The sequence below is a fragment of the Equus caballus genome, chromosome X, assembly GCF_041296265.1.
Source record: "Equus caballus isolate H_3958 breed thoroughbred chromosome X, TB-T2T, whole genome shotgun sequence".
In the NCBI taxonomy this organism is placed as follows: Eukaryota; Metazoa; Chordata; class Mammalia; order Perissodactyla; family Equidae; genus Equus; species Equus caballus.
The window spans coordinates 36619449-36636853 of record NC_091715.1 but is presented as its reverse complement, the minus strand read 5'-3'; the positions used below and the strand labels follow the sequence as shown (position 1 = coordinate 36636853).

The window sequence follows — 17405 nt, the reverse complement described above, 5'->3', positions numbered from 1 at the left end:
CTGCCCAGGGGCAGTTTTACCTGCCTTAGGATGGAGCTGGGTAGCTGTTGAGCAGCCGTATAGCCCTGCTGTGTGAGTTCAGATCAGGAGACGAAAAACAATATGGCTAAAGATTTGGATGATTTCTTTCACCCAGTGATTGTTACCCATGTGTTTCTCCTGACCCTGTGTTTTGGTAGTAAGATTTCCCCTCTACTCCACTAATATTTTTCTTATGATTCAGTCAGGTCTTTTCCTTATTAGCACAACTCAAGCTGGAATCAAGACTAAAGTCTTTTCACATCCGGTTACCCAAGCCCTCATCAGTTTGTGCTGTGGTAGCTGGTATGAGGTCACCTTACTTACCAAACGAATTCATTTCACTAATGCACAGAGATCAGACTTAAATGTTCTATGTAGTGGTAGCTATTACCCATTAATAAAAGAAGTGACAGTCTGTATTGACATAGTGCCAAGGGGCCTAGAATATTTTGTAAATCCTTGAGCATATTAAAAGGTACATTTTAGTTGATGGGAGGCATGATTCCTCATTTAGTAAGTGACAACATTGAGGTATAAGGAGACTCTTTCAGTGAAAGAGGATGCTTCAGGCCAAGATAAGTCTCTAATGGAATTAGAACTCCCTAAGATACCCTAAGCCTTTGTTTCTGTCTGAGCTCCTAGGAATAGAGACTATGTCTGCTTCATCTTTGCAGACCCAGGGACTTGCCCTGTGCTGGTACACTGGGCAGGGGGAGAAAAACATGGGCTTGATATCCATCAGACCTGCCTCTGAAGTCCAATTCTACTGCCTCCTGCCCATGTGATCCTAAATTGACTCAACCGCTCTGAGCCTTTGTTTGGATATTAATATCTCCTCAATACTAACAAATGAGAAATTATGGTTCTCAAACCATGAGAGGTAGAGAATATACTGAGCTCATTCCATTCTGTATTCCTTGTGGGACTGGAGAGTAAAGAGGCAGCCTCTTCCCCTAATTGCAGCCTTCTGAATTGAGACTTGGAATAGCTGGAAGTTCAAGTGCAACTCTTTCCCCAGCAGCTCTGCCCCAAGCTAGTCTTTTACAGCTGGCTCTGGGCTCCATGGAATGCCTTAGAACTGGCCTCCCAAGAGAGCTGGTGCCTCATCCAGAAATATCAGTTAAAAGGGAAAAAGTTAACAGCGCTTTAAAATCATCTCATTATATTCTACCCAGCCTCGCCCCTGCCCCCCTCCCAGAGGCATGGTTTGGGCTCAAGTGATTTCACCCAGCAATACCTGGCAGTGAGGCTGAAGGACAAGAGTTGAGCCACGTGTCTGCTGTTGTTGCAGTGTTTGGTGCACTGGGAAGTTTTCAGAGAGAAGCCCCATTCTCTCTCTCACTCTCTCTGCCTCTCTCTCTCACACGCACACACACCCCAGAAGCTTTCTACCTTTTCAAATATAATGTGATTTGTAGTTTAAGAAATTTTTAAGAAATCCAAAACCATGTGGACCAACAGAGCATTGACTGTGTGTTCAGCCCATACTAGGCAGCTGTGACTCGCCTCACCTAGGAGATGTGTGCTGGGATCAGAATTGGAATTTAGAGCCCTGGCTCTTTAGAGATAACTGGAGTTACTCATTGGCAACTTAGGCAGTGCCATCTTGCCAATGCTTAAGTTTTTGTGACCAACCAGCACAGTGGCCCAGAGCTCCACTTTTTTCTCAAGTGTTTGGTCTTTAAGAATCTCACCAGGTGTTTCAGTGTGGACCCCTGGGCTTACTGGGTAATGAACTGAAACCAAACACAACTGAATCAAAACTATGTCTTCACTGCCCTCCCTCCCTTCCCGCCCTGGTCACGCAGCCAGCCTATTCCCTAAGTTAGGAGATGGCCTTTGCAGCAGAGGGGAACCCATGTTACTCTTCAGCAAAATACAGCTGCTGCTGTGTCTTTTACCTCCACAGATGGTGGAAATAAAGCAGATCAGCATTATTCCCCATGGCAAGGAGATGGATGGCTTCTGCAGTTTTCAAGCCATTCATCATTTTTGGGAGGGGGAGCACGAGCACCTGTCAAATGACACGTTAGACTCACTTCTAAGAACTCCCACCTAGCAAGGCATGGAGAAGCATGCTGGAGGGTCATTATTTTCCAGAGAAGAACTGGGAGGTTGTCCCTCTTCTTCCTCAAACACGTCCCTTAGTTTGCATAGGGAAGGAAGTGGTGGCTGGCCCAAGTATCGAAGGGAAAGAAGAATTTATGGAGGTTTCAGGAAAACACTTTAGCACTGTGTGAGCAGGGACTTTAAAGTAAGGAAGCTGACTTTTTAACAAGCGTTGAAACATTTAAAAGCCAGAATTAGTGTTGCCCTTTAGGGCAGTCACCCTGGAAGGCCTGCACTGATTCTAACAATGTTGCCATAGAAAGTTCTTCTTTGGAATTGCCTTCCCAACCTTTTCAAAGGAATTTCCTCCAGAATGGCAAATCTTTGTGCTTTGACTGTGGATCAGAGTCTTCGCAAGAGCCAAATGTCATTTGGAGAGGAGAAAGTAGGGGATTCAGGTTGGAGAATCAGGACGCTAACACGTTGATCAGAAGCACAGCAGGACCCTGAAGTAAGGAGATAGGTTTTCTGTACAATTCATAGGCTTTTCCAACATATTTGGAAAAGATGGATAGGGTTTGGTGAATGATGACCTGTAGTTATGAGACAGGGAAGACTCCACGACGGGTGATTGGGGAGATAATATTCAGGGGTAAATGTGAGCACTGACCTACTTGTTCTTACTCCCTTATATTTAAGCCTCTCTCCATCTCTGAACTGCTTTCCCTCGTCTCCTCCTCCAAACTAGACTATTTTTAGAACTGGAGCTCTCCTTTGTATCCTTGTCTTCTTTCTCTCACAACCTCATCTAACAAGCGTGGCATATATTAGAGATAGTGTATGTTATACTAGCAAATGAGGGCATGAAAAATCTCACTCTATCAGTGGTCCAGAGGAAGAAGCTCTGTGTAGAATTTTGGAGCAGGGAGGCTGGGAGACTAATTCCTCATCAATATGCTCCCAACTAACGATGCTCCTTCCTTTCCAAGTCTGACTTATATGAGTTTACTACCTTGAAAAGCTTGTTTCAGGATCTCTCATCTACTTTTTACACTTTTAAAATTTTTATTTTAAAAATACATGCTCATAGTAAAAAATAATCAAATCATTCTGAAAAGCTTATTTCAACAGCAGCAGTTTCCATGCACATCCCTTCCCACCTCCCAGACTCTTTCTCAAGAAGCAGCCACTTTCAGCCCTTCTAGCTGCTTCTGCAGGCATTTAAATAGCATGCTCATACTGCTATTTCTGGATTTCTCATTTTTAGATACTACTACTAACTTCCTGTTATGATGCTTGAGAATTTAGGATAATATTGATTCCCATTACTGTTGTTCTTTTTGGATGCTCTTAGGATCTTCTCTTTCTTTCTGGTGTTCTGGAAGTTCATGATGGAGGCTTATGGTGTGTGTGTCTAATATATAGATTCATTGAGCTTAACACTTTATGGGCCTTTCCGATCTGGAGACTCTGTTCTTTGGTTCTGAGAAATGTTCCGTTAATTTTTTATAATCTATTCTCCTCCATTTCCATTTTTCTCTTGTAGAGAACTCTTTTCATTAAAATTTTGCATCGCCTGAATTTGGATCTTTTCTCTCCCAAGTTTTCTCTTTGTCATTATGATGTACTTATTAAGAGATTTCCTCAACTTTATATTCCACCCCTTCTACTGCATCGAGTTACTACTATCATATTTTTGATTCCAAGAGCACATTTTTAGTCTGAATGTTCCTTTTTTGTGGTCTTCTGTTCTTTTCTCATGGGTATAATATATCCTCTTATCTCGCGTCTTTGCCTCTCCTACCTGAATTGTCTTTGTTTCCCTGATTCCTTTTTTTCTGTTGCTGTTGTGACTTCTGTCCTTAATGTTGGAAGCTTCTGGGGATGGCTCTTGTCGATTGGTGTGTTTCACTGCAAGAGTCATCTCCTAGCCTGCATTTTCATTAGGGAATCCCCAGAAGCCACAATTTAGAGATATCTCTGGGACCATTCAGAGTACTGAGAGAAGAATCCTATCTTCTCCTGCTGAGCTGGAGGGAGGGTGGGATGGGGGAAAGGAGAATTTACACACAGGCACTGGTGTTGTGGAAACAGGAAAGGGGAAGGAAGGGGGCTGAGAGGCCCCAGTTGAGTGTGTAATGCTCTCCTCTGCCCTCCATTGTGCTTCATCTCCTCAAGACCAGAGCTTCTTTGATCGAATTTCACTGGAGAACAAACCTTACTCCCCTCCAGAGGAGTACAGTGTAGAAGAAGATACTTGGGAGTCCAGCTGCTCCAGCTTTATTCAGGCTTTCAAGCAGTCCTTATTTTCAGAACCACACCTTACCCCTGCCTTTATTGACACCTGGAGTCTGCAATTGCTGAGCCTCTCAGGAATTTTGTAGGCCACATTGGCTAATCTCTAAGTGCCCCCTGCCTCTGCCATGGATTAGAGTTCTGCTTCCCTTCCTCAGCTCTGCCAAGTCAGTTACCAATCCTTAGTCTGCTTTCCATCTTGCAAAAGATTTTTTTTCTTTCTTTTTTTTTTGGTGAGGAAGATTGGCCCTAAGCTAACATCTGTTACCAATCTTCCTCTATTTTGTATATGGGATGCCACCACAGCGTGGCTTGTTGAGCGGTGCATCCACACCCAGGATCTGAACCCACAGACCCTGGGCTGCCGAAGCAGAGCACGTGAACTTAACCACTATGCCACTGGGCTGACCCCAGCAAAAGATTTTGAAATCTCTTGTCCACTATTGTCTTTTTCCAGCTATTTTTGTCATTGTAGGTTATTACCTATTTTTATTCCTTTGTTGTCATTTTGGTTAGATTTTGGTGGGAAAGGGAGATAAATATTTGTGATCATCCATCATGATTTACTGCAACTCTGTCTATTTCCCAAGAGCAAAGAATTCTTCCAAGAAGCATTGGCTCATTTTATCCCTTTTAATTGAAAGATTCTTTCTTCTTTTCTCCATTGTTCCTTTTGAGGGGATTCCCATATCCATTGAGATCCTCTAAGACAGAACTGAAAAGAAAAACTTGGAGTATTATACCACATTAACTCAACTTCTCCCTGAGGCCTGGCTCTGGGACTTTGGAAAGATTAAATTTTTCAAACATTTTTTCTCAGAAAGATTTTATACATCATTTCTGAGCTGTTTACTCTTTCATTTGCAGCTTTGGATCCTTCCCGAATATTATTTAATTAGGAAATATCTTTCTCAAATATCCTTTGAAATGGGTAAATGGTTAGATGTGTTGAGTCTGACATATTATCAGTTGGGCAGGAAAGAAGGCTAGGGGCCTAGAGGTAACAGGCAAGCATGAGTAAATATCAGACTTATTGGTAACAAAGTCTGATAATAGGACTTCCAGCGGTGACTTCCAGAAATTTTCCTGTAATCTTTCCAATGCCGTCATCCAGGGAAAATGCAGATTCAGGCATGGGGACTCAGATCCTTCAGGAAGGCCTTTCTGAAGCAACATTTCTTTCAGGAAGCAACATTTGAACTGAGACTTTCCAGAGAAAGGTGCAAATGCCTTGCATTTCTGGAACAATCTTGTTATGCTCAGAGAACTAGAAGAAGACCAGTGTACCTAGAATGTTGTGAACAGGGAAAGAGTTTTCAGATGAGATCAGAGAGATCAGCAGGGGCCAGATTACACAGGGTCTTATAAACCCTAATAAGGAGTTCAGCTTGTGTTCCAAGTAGATTGGGAAGCCATTGGAGAGTTGCAAGCAAGGATCTGTGTTTTAAAAAGACTATTCTGGTGGAGGGTAGTCTGCAGCAAGGTAAGAATAGAAGCAACAAGACCCAGATACAAAGCTATTGTTGTAATCCAGGTAAGAGATGATGGTGGCTTGGAATTAGTGAATAGTAGAGGAGATCAAGAAAAAGAGACTTGATATGCTATGGTAGTAGAACCCACAGGATTGGTTAGTGGATTGTATATGAAGGGTGAAATCTGATGTGATCCTAGATCTGCTTGGTAGTCTTTTGACTGGTTCCCAAATTACTGAGATATTACACTTCTGAAACCTCTAGGATTATATAATACCTCCTGTAATTGATGTGATAGGAATTTACTGACAGTTAAATTCTGTACTGTAGGAACAATAGAAAAACTTATTTCATTGGTGATCTTATCCAATCTCCCAGTCTGGTGGGTTTAAATACTGTACCATCTGTATGCTAATGAATCTTCATTTCTATCTTCAACTGAAACCTCTTTCCTGAACTTCAGACTCATATATCCAACTTCTCACTTCCCATCAAAATATAACATATCCAAAACACCAAACTCCTGATCTTTTCTCCCAAACTGTAGCCCCTGCATTCTTTCCTATCTCAGTTAGGGGAGCTTTATTTTTCCAGTTGCTCAAGCAAAACCCTTGGAGTTGTCCTGAATCCATCTCTCTCTCTCTCTCTCATGCATACTATATACAGTTCTTCAGGAAACCTGCATTCAAACTATATTCAGAATTGCTCACTGCCTTCCACTGCCACCACAACCATTATCTCTCCTATAAGCCGCCATTATCTCTCATCTGGATTACTGCAAAAGACTGCCAACTACTCTTCCTACTTTGGCCTGGCCCCTACATTCTACTCGCAATATATCAGCCAGAGTGATCTTTCGAAAATATAATTAGATCCCATAACTGCTCTGTACAGTATGCTCCAGCGGCTCTTAGTTGTCCTCAGTATGAAAGTCAAAGGCCCTACATGATCTCATTCTTTGACATCAGCTCCTACTCAGAGTATTAGGGAATACTTTTCTTCGAGGCTCCACTATAAAGGAAAGTTTCTTACAAAACGTGTTTAATTGATGGAGTTTCAGATCTTCTCCCAAAACATATACAAATAAAAGGCATAACGGTCCTGCATTTTGGCTACAAATATTTTCATAAACAGATCATGTCCTTTCAAGGAGTTAAAGTGATGAGTAAGCCAAAAGTCAAAGGATAAACAGCGGTAGGGGGCAGCATATTGGAGTTGTATCACAGAATCCTTGGCCAAAGAAAATGTCCACAAAAGAATTACCGAATCCCCTTTCTCCTCTTCTGATTGCTCTGTTTATTCTACTTTGTTTAGATTGATGAGTCTATGTGACTTCATCTTGTAACATTTAATTTATTGCTGCTAATTTTTATTATTTATAAATATGAGCTATTATTTTTTCTAATATTTTGAGAAAAAAGAGAAAATCCTTTTTACTAATTATGAGTATGTTTTTTTCCTGTATCCATTATCACTGGGTTTTCTTATAATTAATTAACCTCCATTCATCCTTGCAATAGTACACCTCACTTGCTGGTTGGAGGGGCCTGTTGAGTTGGAGGTCCTGAGAGAACGGCAGGAGCCTGGAGCAGGTTGCTTGGAACAGCACCCTAGTGACCACCTTTGTCTTTTTCTTCAAAAAATCATGTTATAGGAGGCTGGCCCCGTGGCCTAGTGGTTAAGTTCGGTGCACTCCACTTTGACAGCCTGGGTTTGGTTCCCAGGCATGGACCTACACCACTTGTTGGTGACCATTCTGTGGCAGTGTCCCACATACAAAATAGAGGAAGATTGGCACAGATGTTAGCTCAGGGTGAATCTTCCTCAAGGAAAAAAAAAAGAGGAAGATTGGCAACAGATGTTAGCTGAGGGTGAATCTTACTCAACAACATCAGCAACAACAAAAATTATGTTATATAACCAGTTTATATTTAGCCTTAAAAATTGGCAGAATGTGGTCAAATTCAGAATAGGTAGCATTGAGGTATTACACTAAGAAGTATTTTGTTTGTGTTAGGTCATTATAGCAATTTTGTTGAAATTATTGGGTCTTAGCAAAAAGTCTGTTATGGTTAAGGATAAATTTATGCCAGTGTTCATCATTACAAAATAGTAGTCAAATAGATTAGTTATTTTTGACTTATAGTTTTATGATGCACGATAATCATTTATTTTTTTCAAAATGAAAATGGGCTTATTTTTTCCAATTATAAATTTAAAACAATTCAGATGATACAGAAAAGTCTAAAGAAAAGGCAAAAATCATAATCTCTCTTCCCAGAGATAGCTGTTCTTAATACTTCAGTGTATTATTACTAGACTTTTTTCTAGGCCATTTTATACAAATATAGACCTAAAGTGGAATCATAACTCTACATACTATTTTATAACTTCCTTTCCACTTAACAATGTGTCATGAACATATTTGCATGACAGCATATATGGATCTAAATAACCCTTTTTAATGGCTACATAATAAATGATGAAGATGCCTTTTATTTTTCCTAAAAATATATTAGTAGACAAAATGAATCTAGACTTGCCTTTAAGATTTAAAAGACATGAAATTTAAGAAATATAAGGACGTTTTATTTTACTGACATATAATATTAACCATTTTAAATTAAAAAGACCTTCACATATTCTTAACAAAATATAGCAATGGTCTTAGTTACTGAATAAACTAATTTGTTTCTGTGGCAACTGCAACAAATATTTGTTGAATACCTGCTAAGTGCCAGCATTGATCTAGGTGTTGGGGACACTTTGGTGAGTTGGGTGTGTGAGATATCTGCTTGCGAGGAGTTTACTTTCTGGAAAGTTAGAAACAGATTATTAAACTAATAATAAACAAGGAAAATATCAGATATTGAAGCATACCTAATATTATGTTTTCATGGCAGCATGTAAGCTGTCATTCTGGTCCTGAATTCTTCAGATTGCATCAAATAATATATTACAATTATATTTTCAGGTTTGAAGACAGTGAAGGACAAATAAATTATGAGTCATTTTTCTGTGCCCTGAACTGGAGAATAAATCCGGTGCCTGAATTGGAACCAAGATCGTACCTTAAAGAGGTAAAATTAACACTTATTTAAAAAACCAGCTGTGGCTACCTCCCTTCCATTTTTAATATCCTTTATCTCAAAATTATTTTTCAATATAAAATATTAATGTCACTGCTTTTTCTAAAAGCACCGTATGTATTTCTGGGCATTTGTGTTAAAGGCTAATTCACTTCCCATGCTGAGCGAACATCTGCTCTATAAGAGCATGACTTTTCTTATGCAGCTGAATTTTTTTTTAACTTTAGTCGCATCCAATTATATGGAAGGTAGGATAATAGGTTACAGTTATAAATAGGTATAAACACTGTTATCAAGGGATTCTGGTAACATCATCTTGAGCCATAAGAGCAAATCTCAAATGGTGCATATGTCATGAATCCCCACTGTATCTGTGGCTGTGCACACAGGTTTGCCTTGGGTGAAACAGTATAGTATGGGGATGCACATTTCACAGTGCAGCCAAATTTAAAATAAAAATTCAGTCAAAAAATGCTTGGTTAGGGAAAACAAAGTTCGTGTGATCAGATGGTGCTCTCAACATTGTGGAATTGTCTGAATTCTCTAAGATCTCTTTGGACCAATTGTCTTTAAGGAGTGGGTGGGTGAGTGGTGGTTTGTTTATATTTTAACATGCTCCAGAAATTGATTTTCTTGGGAAAGTCCCTTGACAAAGCAAATGTCATGTGGTTGATACTCCCAGAAAGGAGGCATTTATTTCTCCCGGTCTCTACTGACCAGCTCATTCTGGCCTGAACTAGTCTAGTGCCCCTAGGGAGTTCCCTCAGGCATGTAGCTATTCTGGAGTGTCAGACAGTCTTAGAACTTCCAGATTGCTGGGAGACAGTGATGGCCTTTGGAGTCAAACAGAGGTGGGGTTGAATTCTGCCTCTGCCACTCGCTTAGCTAAGTGACCTTGGGTCAGTTACTTAAGTCATTCATTTATAAATTTAATTCTTAGACAAATCATGACTAAGTATCCATCTCAGCAGGTTCTATGCTCTGTGCTGGGGTCCAGAGACAAAGCTCATATGGCTACCTCTGAGGGGCCTACTGCTGATGGGGGGATCAGTACACTCATGATTTGGAGTATGGCGTGATACAGCTTGCATGGAATATGATGGGATGAGGAGGAAGCTTCTTATAAATCAGACTGGTGGTGGTGGTGGTGGGGTAGCAGGAACTCTTCTCAGGGGTGGTGACACTTGAAATTTCAATGATGAGTAGTAAGAGTTAGCAAGGTAGGAAAGTAGCATAGTATGGAAAAGACATTCCAAACAGCGGCTCTGACATGGGACAACATGGCGCTTGTGCAGAACCAGAAGGAATTGGTGTGGCTGGAATGAAGGCACAAAGGGAGGAGTGGAGAAGGATGAGACTGGAGATACCTGCAAGGGTGAGGTTTGAGTATTGTCCTGCAAGGTCTGGAGACTATGGACACGTTTCAAGTAAGAGAGTGACATGATCAGGTGTACCCTTTAAAGGGAGCTTGCTGTGGCTTGAGGATGGTGAGTAGATTGGAGAGGGGGCACAGAGACAGGTAGACCCATTAGAAAGCTCTTGAAATCCCGTTGTGACCATAACAGTAAACACTTAAACCATTTAATATGTGTCAAGCACTGTTGTAAGACCTCAAAATCTATTACCTCATTTAATTCTCATAGCAGCCCTACGAGGTAGGTACTTTTATCATTCCCATTTTAGACATGAGGAATTTAGAGAAATAGCGAGTGTAGAGTCAGAATTTTAACTCAGGTCTGTTTTACTGCAAAGAAAAAAGAAACAAATCTTTTAAATGTGATTATTATTGAAGATACTGGATTTAATTAACTAGAATCCAAGATACTATCACAAAAACAAATCAATACTGTCATTTGATAACCCTTTAATTCTTATCCATGTAAATATTTAGTTTTTACATATAAAAAGAAAAATGATAGATGGAGTTTATATTCTACCTTTTCATTTAATGTTATAGTACTCTGTGTTGGATATCATCCAATTGTCCCATTAGGACTTTTCTCCAGCCCCTTCTACCCTGTTCTGAGTCCCGGGCAGCTGACCTTTGGGGGCCACATCAATGGGTCCCCTAGCTCTCTGGCCTGCAGCTGGGTTGGCCAATGGGATGCACCAACAGGAGAGCAGAGGGTAGGAGGAGAGAGAAGTCATCCCCCTCCTTGCCAGTCACAATAGATACAATAGATTTACTGCCTCTTCCTACCAAGGTCCGTAGTGCCTGTCTGGAGGTTTTCTGCATATAGGTGCCTACTCCAGGTTCTGGTAGCCACCCTCACATGCCCCTTCGGCCCCAGATGGTGGTAATGGCCGCCTGTTGCCACAACTTCTAAGGGACTAGAGGATCCCCTGTTGGTTTTCCCAAACACTTCTCACGCCTTTGTAAATACAGGCATACCTTGGAGATATTGTGGGTTTGGTTCCAGGTCACTGCAATAAAGCGAATATTGCGATAGAGCAAGTCACACAAATTTTTTGGTTTCCCAGTGCATATGAAGATTATGTTTATATTATATTGTAGTCTATTAAGTGTGCAATAGCATTATGTCTAAAAAAACACTGTACATACCTTAATTAAAAAATACTTTATTGCTAAAAAGTGCTAACCATCATCTGAGCCTTCAGCGAGTGATAATCTTTTTGCTGGTGGAGGGTCTTGCCTCGATGTTGGTGGCTGCTGACTGATTAGAGTGGTGGTTGCTGAAGGCTGGGGTGGGTGTGGCAATTTCTTAAAATAATGCAACAATGAAGTTTGCCACATTGCTTGACTCTTCCTTTCACAAACGATTTCTCTGTAGCATATGATGCTGTTTGATAACATTTTACCCACAGTAGAACTTTCAAAATTGGAGTCAGTCTTTTCAAACATTGCTGCTGGTTTATCAACTGAGTTTATGTGATATTCTAAATCCTTTGTTGTCATTTCAACAACTTACACAGCATTTTCGCCAGGAGTAGGTTCCATCTCAAGAAACTACTTTCTCTGCTTGTCCATAAGAAGCAACTCCTCGTTTGTTAAAGCTTTATCATGAGATTGCAGCAATTCAGTCACATCTTCAGGCTCTGCTTCTAATTCTAGTCTCTTGCTATTTCTGCCACATCTGCAGTTACTTCTTCCACAAAAGTCTTGAACCCCTCAAAATCTTCCATGAGGGTTGGAATCAACTGCCTCCAACTCCTGTTAATGTTGATATTTTGGCCTCTTCCCATGAATCACGAATGTTCTTAATGGCATCTAGAATGGTGAACCCTTTCCAGAAAGTCTTCAGTTTACTTTGCCCAGATCCATCAAAAGAGTCACAATCTGTGGCAGCTATAGCCTTATGAAATGTATTTCTTAAATAAGAAGACTTGAAAGTTGAAATTACTCCTTGATCCATGGGCTGCAGAATGGATGTGGTGGTAGCCGGTGTGGAAACATTAGTCTCATTGTATATCTCCATCAGAGCTCTTGGGTGATGAGGTGCATTGTCAATGAGTGGTAACATTTTGAAAGGAATCTTTTTCTGAGCAGTAGCTCTCAACAGTGGGCTTAAAATATTCAGTAAACTAAGTTGTAAACAGATGAGCTGTCATCCAGGCTTTGTTGTTCCATTTATAGAGCACAGGCAGAGTAGATTTAGCATAATTCTTAAGGGTCCTAGGATTTTTGGAATGGGTAAATGAGCATTGGTTTCAATTTAAAGTCACCAGCTACATTAGCCCCTAACAAGCAAGGCAGCCTGTCCTTTGAAAGGAGGCATTGACTTCTCCTCTCTAGCTATGAAAAGGCTAGATGGAATCTTCTTTCAATAGAAGACTGTTATGTCTACACCAGAAATCTGCTGTTTAGTGTGGCCACCTTCATTAATCATCTCAGCTAGATCTTCTGGAAACTTGCTGCAGCTTCTACAGCAGCACTTGCTGCTTCACCTTGTGCTTTGATGTTACGGAGACGGCTTCTTTCCTTAAACTTCATGAACCAACCTCTGCTAGCTTCAGATTTTTCTTCTGCAGCTTCCTCACTTCTCTGAGTCTTCACAGAATTGAAGCGAGTTCGGGCCTTGCTCTGGATTAGGCTTTGGCTTAAGGGAATGTCATGGCTGGTTGGATCTTCTGTCCAGACCAATAAAACTTTCTCCACATCAGCAATAAGGCTATTTTGCCTTCTTATCATTCATGTGTTCACTGGAATAGCACTTTTAATTTCCTTCAAGAACTTTGCCTTTGTGTTCACAACTTAGCTAACTGTTTGACACAGGAGGCCTAGTTTTCGGCCTATCTCGACTTTCAACATGCCTTCCTCACTAAGCTTAATCATTTCTAGCTTTTGATTTAAAGTGAGAGACATGCAACTCTTTCTTTCACTTGAACACTTAGAAGCCATTGTAGGGTTGTTAGTTGGCCTAATTTCAGTATTGCTGTGTCTCAGGGAATAGGGAGGCTTGAGGAAAGGGAGAGAGACAGGGGAATGGCCAGTCAGTGGAGCAGTCAGAATACACACCACATTTATCAATTAAGTTCTCCATCTTATATGGATGTGGTTTCTGGCTCCCCCGAAAAATTACAATAGAAACATCAAAGATCACTGATCACAGATCACCATAACAAATATAATAATAACAATGATAATGAAAAAGTTTGAAATATTGCAAGAATTACCAAAATGTGACAGAGACACAAAGTGACCAAATGCTTTGGAAAAATGGCAGTGATAGACTTGCTTGACACAGGGCTGCCACAAACCTTCAATTTCTATAAAACAATACCTGGGAAGCACAATAAAGTGAAGCACAGTAAAACGAGGTCTGCCTGCCTGTAGTCACTTTATTAAACTCTTCTCAACTTACACAGTTTGCATATGTCCTCTGTTTGCTATGGGATCCTGAATGACGCACATACTGACTTTTGCGAGTTAGCAACTGCTTTTCTTGTTCTTTTCCTTCCTTCCTTCTTCTCTCCTTTTCCATTCCACCTAATCCACCACCCAAATGTTCACCTATATGTTGGGGGTTTCATCATTTATTCTACAAAAATATGGTCATACCACATGCACTTCTCTACAGTGTGTTTTTTGCACTATGGGAAATTTCTCTAGTATGTGTAGATCTAAGTCATTCTTTAATAGCTGTACTGTGGATATAGAATAATTTATTCATCTGTTTCACTGTTGATAGGCATTCAAATTATTTTTACATTTTTGCCTCTGAAAACATGTGGTATCTTATTACTTTAATTTTTGTTTTCCTGATGACAGTTGAGTTTGAGTGAAATATAATTACTTTTTGGTACTACAACCCACAGTAAGAAAGACATTTTTTCATAGAAACCCAGCTTGCACATATACAATGGAACAAAAGTTTCATGGAAAAATACTATTATAACTACATGTGGTGCAGTATGATCTTTCCTTTCTTTCCTCTCTCCTTTCCTTTCTTTCTCTCTTCCTTTCTTTTCTTTTCTCTCCTCCCCCCCTTCTCTCTCCGTTTTGAATTTAGTTGGTGACCCATTAAATTGCTTTAAGGACCCACAAAAGAAACACCACCCACACTGAAGAGGAGTCTCTGCCTGGGAAGGCCAAAGATTTACTCTTTCTTTTCATTTTTCCCCCCACTTTATTTATTTATTTATTTTTTAATTTCAATTTTTAATTTTTGTTTTTATAGCAGTAACATTGGATTATACAATTATGTAACTTTCAGATATACATCATAATATATTTGGAATTCTGTGCAGATTACATCATGTTCACCACCCAAAGACTAATTATAATCCGTCACCACACACGTGAGCCTAGTCACCCCTTTCACCCTCCTCCCTCCCTCTTCTCCTATGGTAACGATCAATCCAGTCTCTGTTGCTATGTGTTTGTCGTTGTTTTTATCTTATGAGTGAGATCATACGGTATTTGACTTTCTCCCTCTGACTTATTTCACTTAGCATAATACCCTCAAGCCATGTTGTCACAAATGGCTGGATTTCATCATTTGTTATGGCTGAGTAGTATTCCATTGTGTATATATACCACATCTTCTTTATCCATTCGTCCCTTGATGGGCACCTAGGTTGCTTCCAAGCCTTGGCTATTGTGGATAATGCTGCAATGAACATAGGGGTGCATGTATCTTTATGCATTTGTGTTTTCAAGTTCTTTGGATAAATACCCAGCAGTGGAATAGCTGGATCATATGGTAGATCTATTCTTAATTTTCTGAGGAATCTCCATACTGTTTTCAAAAGTGACTGCACCAGTTTACACTTCCATCAGCAGCGTACGAAGGTTCCCTTTTCTCCACATCGTCTCCAACAGTTGTTTCCTGTCTTGTTAATTATAGCCATTCTCACGGGAGTGAGGTGATATCTCATTGTAGTTTTGATTTGCATTTCTCTGATAGTTAATGATGTTGAACATGTTTTCATGTACCTGTTGGCCATCTGTATATCTTCTTTGGAGAAATCTCTGTTCAGATCTTTTGCCGGTTTTTTAATTGGGTTCTTGGTGTTTTTGTTGTTGAGATGTATATGTTCTTTGCATATTTTGGATATTAACCCCTTATCCGATGTATGGTTTGCAAATATCTTCTCCCACTTGTTAGGTTGTTTTTTCATTTTGTTGATGGTTTCATTTGCTATGCGGAAGGTTTTTAGTTTGATGTAGTCCCATTTGTTTATTTTTTCTTTTGTTTCCCTTGCCCAGTCAGACATGGTACTTGAAGATATGCTGCTAAGATCAATGTCAAAGAGCATGCTGCCTGTGTTTTCTTTTAGCAGTTTCATGGTTTCAGGCCTTGCATTCAAGTCTTTAATCCATTTTGAGTAGATTTTCGTACATGGTGTAAGATAATGATCTACCTTCATTCTTTTGCATGTGGCTGTCTAGTTTTCCCAGCACCGTTTATTGAAGAGACTCTCCTTTCTCCGTTGTATGCTCTTGGCTCCCTTGTCGAAAATTAGCTGTCCATAGGTGTGTGGGTTTGTTTCTGGGCTCTCGATTCTGTTCCATTGATCTTTGTGTCTGTTTTTGTGCCAGTACCGTGCTGTTTTGGTTACTATGGCTTTGTAGTATATTTTGAAATCAGGGAGTGTGATACCTCAAGCATTATTCTTTTTCCTCAGTATTCCTTTGGCTATTCTGGGTCTTTTGTTTTTCCATATAAATTTTAGGATTCTTTGTTCTATTTCTGTGAAAAGTGGTGTTGGAACTTTGATAGAGATTGCATTGAATCTATAAATTGCTTTAGGAAGTATGGACATTTTAACAATGTTAATTCTTCCAATCCAAGAGCACGGGATATCTTTCCATTTCTTTGTGTCTTCTTCAATTTCTTTCAACAATGTTTTATAGTTTTCAGTGTACAGATCTTTCACCTCTTTGGTTAAATTTATTTCTAGGTATTTTATTCTTTTTGTTGCAATTGTAAATGGGATTGTATTCTTAATTTCTCTTTCTGCCAGTTCGTTGTTAGTGTATAGAAATGCAACTGATTTTTGTATGTTGATTTTGTATCGTGCAACTTTACCATATTCATTTATTATTTCTAAAAGTTTTTTAGTGGATTCTTTAGGGTTTTCTATATAAAATCATGTTGTCTACAAATAGTGACAGTTTCACTTCTTTTCCAATTTGGATCCCCGTTATTTCTTTTTCTTGCCTGATTGTTCTGGCTGGGACTTCCAATACTATTTTAAATAAGAGTGGAGAAAGTGGGCATCCTTGTCTGGTTCCTGTTCTTAGAGGAATAGCTTTCAGTTTTTCTCCATTGAGAATGATAGTTGCTGTGGGTTTGTCATATATGGCCTTTATTATGTTGAGGTACTTTCCTTCTATACCCATTTTATTTAGAGCTTTTATCATAAATGGGTGCTGTATCTTGTAAGATCCACTCTTTCTTTAGCCACCCCTCTCCCATTTCATCTCTTGCCTACTCTATCAACTGGAACAATTACTGAGTTGTGGACCTCTGGTGCTTTAGAGAGGCAGTGTAGAGCAGAAGGTCTGGAATCACATGAACCTGAGTTCAAATCCTTAGCTCTCTGATTGACTGACTGGGTGACTTTATGCAGGTTACTCAATTTTTCAGGTTTCCGCATCTCAAAAATGGAGATAAGAGGGGCCGACCTGGTGGCATAGTGGTTAGGCTTGCACACTCTGCTTTAGCAGCCTGGACTTCACAGGTTTGGATCCTGCATGCTGGCCTACACACTCCTCATCAAGCCATGCTGTGGCGGCATCCCACATATAAAATGGAGGAGAATTGGCACAGATTTTAGCTCAGGGACAGTCTTCCTCACCGAAAAAAAAAAAAAAGAGTAAGAATAGTACTTCCATCAGGATGGTTGTGAGGATTGAGTCAATACCCTTGAGGCACTTATCACAATACCTGTCCCACAGTAAGGGCTTAAATGTTAGCTATTATTATTGTTTGTAAAGTCGAGATGTCTTACTTCCTCAAGTCAGGGGCTGGGCCCTGAGCTGTCAACTTCCAAGGGTAAGATCAGTGATTCT

At 40.0% G+C, this 17405-nt stretch overlaps 1 protein-coding gene across 1 annotated transcript in view; it reads left to right on the top strand.

The window, feature by feature from the left end:
- EFHC2 (EF-hand domain containing 2) overlaps nt 1-17405 on the top strand; it is a 178472-nt gene that overhangs the window by 145718 nt on the left and 15349 nt on the right. Inside the window, exon 14 of the mRNA XM_005614086.4 lies at nt 8812-8917. Coding sequence (XP_005614143.3) covers nt 8812-8917 — 106 coding nt within the window. The remainder of the gene's footprint in view (nt 1-8811; nt 8918-17405) is intronic.